Genomic DNA, 8,268 nt, shown 5'->3' on the forward strand with positions numbered 1-8,268 from the left:
ATAATTGAACACCAAAATCTTTAAAATATTATCAAAAGTGTTATCAATACAAGTCACATCTTCTTCCGCAAGGCCTATGGAAGTTTAGTTAATGATTATATTCAAGACAAAGGTCCATTCATTTTTGGATGTTAAAGAATCTAGGATTACAGCGCAGAGATGTGGTACAGAGGTATATGATTGACCATCATGTTACTGAGTGATGGAACAAGTGTGAGAAACTAAAGAACCCAATCCCACTCATATTTTCTATTCAAACTTTACTACCACATTCCGTGTATTTTTCTTGAGGAGAGAGAACCAGGTAGCTTTGCTTTCTATGAACTGTAATCTGAGAATGATATTGATGTTCATGGGTGTTTACAGTATGGCTTTAACCTTGTTTCTTCAAGTAAACTAAGAACCCTCAAACCCTTTACTGTTTGGTTTCTAACATAATGACAGCCATATAAAGAACATTCCAGGAATCATTGAATAAAAGAAATATATGTATATACTAATTATGAGGTGAAAAATCAGAAATTGTGACACATGTTAAAGGTGAGCTACAATCTAAAATGGGAGCTGAAAAAAACAGGAAAAAAAAACAATTTTGCTCTGCATGATTTTCAGTTCAGGAAATGTGGTAAATAAAAAAAAACAAATTTTGATTGAAGAAAAGACATCTTTCATGTTTGATTGAAAATGATGTGAGCAATAAGGAGATAAAGAATCATGAAACAGATCCATTTGAAGGTAGTCTTGTTTATTTCTTATTTTAAAGCAACCAACAATTCAAGTGATAACATATTGAAAAGTTTATTCTGAAACCTACCCCTACACATTTGCATCTTGTTGTCAATCTCTCAGAACCAAAGTGACAGCAAGCCAAGCATTTACTGAATCATTCACATCTTAACACCATAATATACCGTTTCTTAGCTATTCAAAATTTCATCCAGTATATTGTTACTGAAATTACATTGCACAATTCATGTGAATCTATTGGTTTGTATAGCCTGTGTTTATCTAATAGATTGATCAGTAATGAAGAATATCAGCATATTGGACCAGTCACTCCCTAACAGAGATCTCAAGACATATGCAAGGGATTTTACAGTGCCAGCATTTAAAAAATGAACAATTCTCTAAATATGCAAAGCTAGAATTAACAGAACTGAACTCTCAAATAAAGATGGCAAATGAACAAGAGAAGGAAATAAAATGGTTTAGTTGCTCAAGACTCATAATTCATTATTGCAAAGCACTTATTGTTGATGAAACTGTAACACCATCCAACTGCTCCACTGTTTTCACCAGTATGTTCTTAGAGGATTCTGTTCGTTGTCCTGCGATGCGAGACGTTTCCATTGCACCCAGACCACTCTGATAGGCGGAGTTGCCATAGTTACCTATATTTTAAAAATTCAAATTTAACACTTATGATTCTTTCATGAAAATTATTCAATATCCTTCATACATTTGGAACAGCACTTTGAAAACTGCAAAGAACTTATCCAAAACAGTATGAGAAGAAATGGCTTCTTCAGCCATCGCTAAACAGTTGATCTTGTCATTAAGTATAACTGCGTTAATAATAGGGTAGCACAGTAGTCTAGTAGCTAGCGCAATCAGTGCCAGCTCTCACTGATCGGGGCTCAATTCCCATTGCTGTAAGGAGTTTGTACGTTCTCTCTGTGATGCTAATGGCTTTCCATCTGGAATCCTGGGTTTCTCCCACACATTACAGTTGGAGTTAGTAAGTTGTTGGCGTGGCATGTGGGTGCCAGATGTGATGTGATTTGATGTGATTTGACACAAACGATGCATTTCTCTCTGTTTTGATGTATATGTGACAAATACAGCTTATTTTTAAGGTTCAAAGGTTTACGTGATATTTCCTTCAAGGGCGCTGAATTAAAATTTCAGACTCCTGTATGTACAGAATTTTTATCTGTTTTAATAATAATTGATAAAAGAAGCTAGACAATGCTGGAAATACTGATCAGAACCAGAAACCTCTGAAAAATAGAACATAATGAGTTCAAGATTGAAAAACAATCAATCAGTATTCACAACTAATTGAAAGGTGAAAATGTGAAATGCCAGCCTTTCTTTTCTCATTACAACTGAGGAGTGATCAAAGTCCAACCAAAAATTGCCATTTTTCATTTTGCGGTTTGTGTTTTGGTCAGTAGTTAAAATTTCAAGCAAGGATTATACGTTCTCTTACCTTGCTGTGAAACTTGTTGGACGCTGAGGGTTTTGACGCCTTCTACCATCCTGTTGATAAAGGAAACACTTGTGTAACAACAGCCATTTCTAGGATGTTCAGAAATATATCTTTTTCAAGTTACCAAGGGTTTCCTTCTGAAAGCAGCAATGAGCTGCATGGGTGAAGTTGACGGGCACATTGACTCTGTCGAGCCTTGCCCGAGACACTGATTCTGTAAGTTCGAGTGCTGCCGGTGAGCAGCAGTAGCCTCGTCAGTGTGCGCAGGGAGCTATTTGTCAGCCTGCTTATGTTGTACAGTGCTTCATCCACTGCAGCATCAGGGGAGAGTTCACCTAGTGGTGACTGAATCACTGACTAGATGTTCATTCGGAGACTGAGTCGGATGTATTTCTGGGGTCAGATGAAAACCAGCCTTTAAACAAAAGTAAGTGCCACTCCCTGGACCAAATGCCCCATTAAAGACAAAGACTCTAGTAATGAAGAGTGCAATAAAGAGCCCGTACAGATTGTAATCTGCAAGTACGCAGGACTGTGGCATAAACCCAGTGTGATATCTGGAACTTGGAAAAGACCAAAGCCCTACCTGATTTCCTCTTGCGCCAGTAGTTTACTGTAGGTGTTAATTTCGATATCCAGAGCCAACTTGACATTTATCAGCTCGTCGATTTCACGAGTTTGCTTGGCAATCTCCTGTTTTGCTTTCCTGATGGCTTCTTGCAGATCAACGATATTTTGTTTACTGTCTTTGAGAGACATCTCGCCACGTTCCTCGGCTTCAGCGATCGCAGCCTCCAGTTTCAAACGCTGAGACACACAGAGGTTAGTGTGGACATTTTTGCAGATTATAACTTGAAGCCTTGCCAACATCCCCACCCTGCTATCGGAAAGAGCCATACTGAGAGTAGAGTATTGCAGATTGGCTTAGCAGTAATCGAGTTCACAAGGGTTACAGTGGAAGGAACCAGCCAGGTTGTTACTACTGAAAGTTCCCCAGTGTATGATTTAGCTCAGATTGACCTGGTGTTTCAGCTGTCTCTTGATCATTTGCTTTGGGCTGGGAAGAGAAAAGTGCAGATGCAAGAGACTGCAGATGCTGCAATCTGGAGTAAGAAAATAGCAGAACTACTGCACAAGATCAGCCAGTGAAGTAGCATCTGTGAAGGCAAAAAGAATTATTGACCATTTGGGTCGGGTCGCTGCATTAGGACTCGGGACTTGAGAGGAAAGACAGTTTGCTACCGTCGTTAGGCCGCAACCAAGATCTCTTGTTTGCTTTCACTTCCTGACTTACCTGCTGCTTTAGATACTCGATGTCCCCAGTCAGCTTACGGATGCGACTCTGCAGATCATTACACTCCGATTTGATCACTCGCACTTCTTCCGCATGACCTCCAGGCATTGTGCTGAGTTCCACCATCTGCAAGGAGACACTGGTAGACGTTAGTAAGGGTTTCTCCTCCCAGCACAGAGGTCAGAGCTATCAATGCACTTCTACGTGGGGCTGGAGCTGGAGCTCACCTTCGCCTTTTTCCAGTTCTCAGCATCATCACGGCTTTTATCTGCCATACTTTGGTATTGGGCCTTGACTTCACTGATGATCTGGTCTATGTTCAGGTTGCGGCTAGTGTCCACCTGCACGCTGACAGCAGTGTTCTGAATCTGTGACTCCAGCTCACGGATTTCCTAAAGATGGGCAGAGCAAAACTAATGTAAGGAGATTGAATTGAACAGCAAAAGGACCAGAAGGCTCTTGCACCATGTAGCATATTTACCTCTTGGAAGATTGTCTTCAGGAATTCAATTTCATCAGTCAGGCTTTCTAGTTTTGCTTCCAATTCCACCTTGTTCATGTAGGATTCATCAACATCCTGGAGAGAGTAGGGCACAAGGTTTGTAAATCTATTGAAGACCACTGATATGGTCCTACAGAGAGCTAGAAAGTAGTGCTCACCTTCTTCACCATGACAAACTCGTTTTCCATTTCAGTTCTCCTGTTAATTTCATCTTCGTATCTGAAATGAACCACTGACGTTACTGGCAAACCCTTGGAAATCAACATTTCTGTCCCATTTCTTCGACAGGGCCATGCTGGTTGTCGGAACTCCTTGCTCCCTGGTGCTTAGCCAGGGTTTCCTCACACTTCTATTTATCCCCGTGTGTGCACCGCTCTTCCTGACATTTGATTCCGCAAGACACAGCATCCCGCTACGCCAGACAGGTCGACCGTGCCGCGCCTCGACGGAATGAAACAACATACGCTGCCGTCCCTGAACTGACGACTATTTCGGTGACTCCCTGAGCTCTGAGTGACACCTCTCTATCCAGACCTCAGTCTTAACGGAGCTCTCCCCGACGAGCACTTGCCCGACCCAGCTTCCAGACCTCCACTAGCTGCTGTTAGGTTACCAAGAAACCCAGTGGAAAATAGCTGATTGTAACCGGGAATTGTTCGAACGTTTACCCCGCCCACGATTTGCCCGATTCCGCTCTTTTTTTTCTCTGAACCAGTGAACAGATACGGGACGAGTTACAGATACAGACGAGTTGGGAAATCCTGGTGAGAGACAGTACACTTACTTGCCCTTAAAGTCCTCAACTAGACCTTGCATCTGCACAAGGTCCGATTCGAACTTCAGCTTCTCCTGCCCAAGAGTTTCCAGTTGCCTCTTGAGGTTGTCAATGTAAGTTTGGAACATGTTATCGATGTTGGAGGTGTACGTCCCCTGCCTCTTCAGGAGCTCCAGTTTGACCTTCAGCTGAGCATTTTGCTGTTCGAGAAGGCGAACCTGCGGGTAAGGAATGAACACACGCTTAGATTTTTGCATTGAGCTGGCGAGGAAGTGAAAAGAGACATTTGCACAGTGCTGCCAAGACAGGCGCAGACAGAGCTGGATACGGTACGGTACCTGGTTTATGAAACTTGCGAACTGGTTGTTGAGCGTAGTGAGCTCCCTCGTTTCCTGCATACGAACTTGCTGCAGACTGGTGTCATTTTGTGGTAGCGGGGCGCTTAGATCAAGGGCCGGCATCATCGAACTGGAACTGAAATTTGAACTTGAACCGTAACCTGAAGCGTAACTTGAACCGCTTGAACCAAGCCTGAACGATGAGCCAGAAAGTATACGTCTTGCCCCTCCGATACTTGGTCCAATTCCGGCTCCAGACACACTCATCGCCTTTCTGCTACTAATTCTTCGCGACGACCCCATGGCGCCGCCAAGACTAGACCGCATCGATGGGCTGCCTGAAAACTGCGTGGTCTGTCTAAAGGACCTTTTGGTGTAAGAGCCGCTCATGGTGAAATTAGAGTTTTGTTCTCTGGTTCCGAGTTTGCTGGAGCGATCAGTCCCGATCTGAACTGCTGGCGCAGGTGAGAGCGGCTTTGAGCTGCTTTTATGAGCAGTGCGGATCTGGGCTTGGTCAGGGTGTCAGCTGACAGAAATGGGCATGGTAACATCGAGATAGAGGAGGAGCTAGGCACACCCTCTCCCATGGGTTCCAACCTGTCCGCTTGTGCATGGTAACCGCTCTCGGGGCCTCGGGCCAAACTGGCGTCAGCAAGAATGAGTGAGTCCGGGAAACAAGAAGAGCTCCCTCCTGGAGCTCAAGCTACGCCGATCAAGAGCGGAGAAACGACCATTAGGTGTCAGTTTGACTGCCCAACCCACCTGACCCACGGTGGTTGAGATACATTGTACAGATAGGTGGTAGATTCAGAGTATCTCCATCACTGCAAGGCATGCTGGGACATTTTGAAAGCAGCTCCCGGTTCCCGGTCATTTTACTTGCCCTCCGAATTCCCATACCGACCTGGCTGCCCTGGACGTCCTGGATTGCAAGGATCATGCTAGAGGAACAGCACCTCATATTCCCTTTGCCCCTCCACCTATCTTTGCATTGTCTGTAAAATTTGCAATAAAGCCATCAATTCCTTCAACAAATGATTGACTTATAATATAAAAAGAATTGGTCCCAACATAGACCCCTGTAAAACACCACTGATCACTGGCATCCAACAAGAACGGGCTCCCTTTATTCCCACTCTTTGCCTCCTGCCAATCAGCCACAGCTTTACCCATGCTAGAATCTTCCCTGTAATACCATGTACACGTAGCTTGTTAAGCAGCCTCATGTGTGGCACCTTGTCAAAGCCCTTCTGGAATTCCAAGTGTACAAGATTAACCAATTCTCCATTATCTATCCTGTTTGTTATTACTTCAAAGAATTCCAACAGATTTGTCAGGCAAGATTTTCCCTTGAGCAAACCATGCTGAGTACAGCCTATTTTATCTTATGCCTCCAAGTATCCTGACAGCTCATCCTTAATAATCGACTCCAACACCTTCCCAGCCAATGAGGTCAGACTAACTGGCCTATATTTTCCTTTCTTCTACCTCTCTCCCTCCTTGGAGAGTGGAGTGACATTTACAATTTCCCAGTCTTCTGAAACCATTCCAGAATCTAGTGATTCTTGAAAGATAACTACTAATGCTTCCACGATCTCTTCAGCCATCTCTTTCAGAACTCTGGTGTGTACACCATCTGGTCCAGGTGACTTATCTACCTTCAGACCTTTCAGCTTCCTGAGAACCTTCTCTCTAGTTATGGTAACTTCACACATTTCATGCTCCCTGACACCTGGAACTTCCGCCATACTGCCCTCCCCACCTCCCTTATTCGGTTCCATCTTTCACCTTCATCTCCTATCAGATCCCACCATCTGCAACCCTCTGTCACGTCCACATGTCTCCTCCCAGTCTCTGTCACTATAGGGTCACAATTCTACAGTATCATGGCTGCCTGGTCTTGGCCTCAGCTCCACTTTCTCATCCCCTTCCCATCCCATATGTTTGACCGAGTCAGTGGATGCTGGAGCTGGTCTGCACTTCACATTCATCTCTTGCGCAGTGTCTACGTACCACGCAGCTCACTAGTCCTGGCAGTCTCCCTTTTGTAGCTGTTACGTGAGATGGAGCAGGCCACAGGATGTAGACAGTGGAAACAAAGGCCCTGCCAGAGAACCACCCTGATGGCTTTTTGGCTACTGATGTTTTCAAGGGCCCTTAAAACTTTCAGATATTGGTGGTAGTTCGGCATCTAAGTAATTCAAAAGAATAAATGCTGTTGTGAAAATATATTTATTTCCTGTAGGATGTTCACTTTCTGTAAATGAATGAAAAAATAATACAAATATTCACTAAAGTAAGCAAACTTGTCATTTTAATGAAGGGAAGCAGCACAGATAAAATGACTGCGGTCCTGCTAGGTGAAACCTCTATGCTAGTGTAAGCTGAAAGGCCAGAGTAGCTTTGGAGTAAGGACTGGTGCATGTAGCCTTAGCTGGGGCCTGTGAGTGTGCCCTTGACTACACCTTTGCTTGTGGAAAGTGGGAGGAATCAAAAGAGAAGTTACTAAGGGTAAGGACATGCTCTGCCAGGCAGAGGAACAGTGTTGACAGAGGACTGCACACACAAAATGCTGGAGAAACTCAGCAGGCAGCATCTGCGGAAAGGAGTAAACAGTTGATATTTCAGGCTGAAACCCTTCTTCAAGATTTCCAGCATCTGCAGATTTTCTCACGTTGACAGAGAGTAACTGGTTGCATCATTATTCCGGAGAGATGCTGAGGGCCCAAAGACCATTATGCGGTAATTCTCTTAGATGTATAGAATTTTCAGCAACCATTATTTTCTGCTGCCTCAAAAGGATTATCTTGTTAACTGATGAAATGCCATCATATATTTACTGTACTTGATGGTTTCGTGGCACAGGGGTCAGAAAGAATGTGAGAAACCTCCTGGACTTCATGTCCTCATTCAGGTCGGTCTGAAACCTGGGTTTGAGAGGAACCCACTCGTTGGTGCAAGAACTCAGCCGCGTGTGATGAAAATTGCTAACTACAGAAAAAAAATTGTTTCTCCTGACGGGTGCAACACTACAAATGCTTCATTTGCTGTAAATTTATGCTGAAATACTCCTCAATACGACTGATCAATGTTAATGCTTAATCGCAACAATTTATATGTGTCAGAATATAGGTAGTGATTGTCTAA

General features: G+C 43.7%; 1 protein-coding gene across 1 annotated transcript; it reads right to left on the reverse strand.

Moving 5' to 3' along the window:
* Positions 1-724: 724 nt before the first annotated feature.
* Positions 725-5,635, reverse strand: LOC140191603 (keratin, type II cytoskeletal 8-like). Its single transcript, XM_072249145.1, has 9 exons — positions 5,122-5,635; positions 4,793-5,001; positions 4,167-4,227; positions 3,988-4,083; positions 3,734-3,898; positions 3,507-3,632; positions 2,799-3,019; positions 2,213-2,262; positions 725-1,391 (listed from the first exon to the last, which is right to left on the reverse strand). Exons 1-9 carry the CDS (start codon positions 5,509-5,511, stop codon positions 1,234-1,236), a joined length of 1,476 nt encoding a protein of 491 aa, XP_072105246.1. The 5' UTR covers positions 5,512-5,635; the 3' UTR covers positions 725-1,233.
* Positions 5,636-8,268: the final 2,633 nt, after the last annotated feature.

This window comes from Mobula birostris, chromosome X (assembly GCF_030028105.1).
Source record: "Mobula birostris isolate sMobBir1 chromosome X, sMobBir1.hap1, whole genome shotgun sequence".
In the NCBI taxonomy this organism is placed as follows: domain Eukaryota; kingdom Metazoa; phylum Chordata; class Chondrichthyes; order Myliobatiformes; family Myliobatidae; genus Mobula; species Mobula birostris.

Excerpts from the sequence above, each read along its gene's own strand:
- LOC140191603 (XM_072249145.1), bottom strand. The coding sequence starts at position 5,511 with ATGAGCGGCTCTTACACCAAAAGGTCCTTTAGACAGACCACGCAGTTT. Across the intron at positions 4,228-4,792 it reads GTTGAGGACTTTAAGGGCAA|ATACGAAGATGAAATTAACA; the intron begins GTAAGTGTACTG and ends GGTTCATTTCAG. Across the intron at positions 3,899-3,987 it reads TGAAGACAATCTTCCAAGAG|GAAATCCGTGAGCTGGAGTC; the intron begins GTAAATATGCTA and ends GCCCATCTTTAG.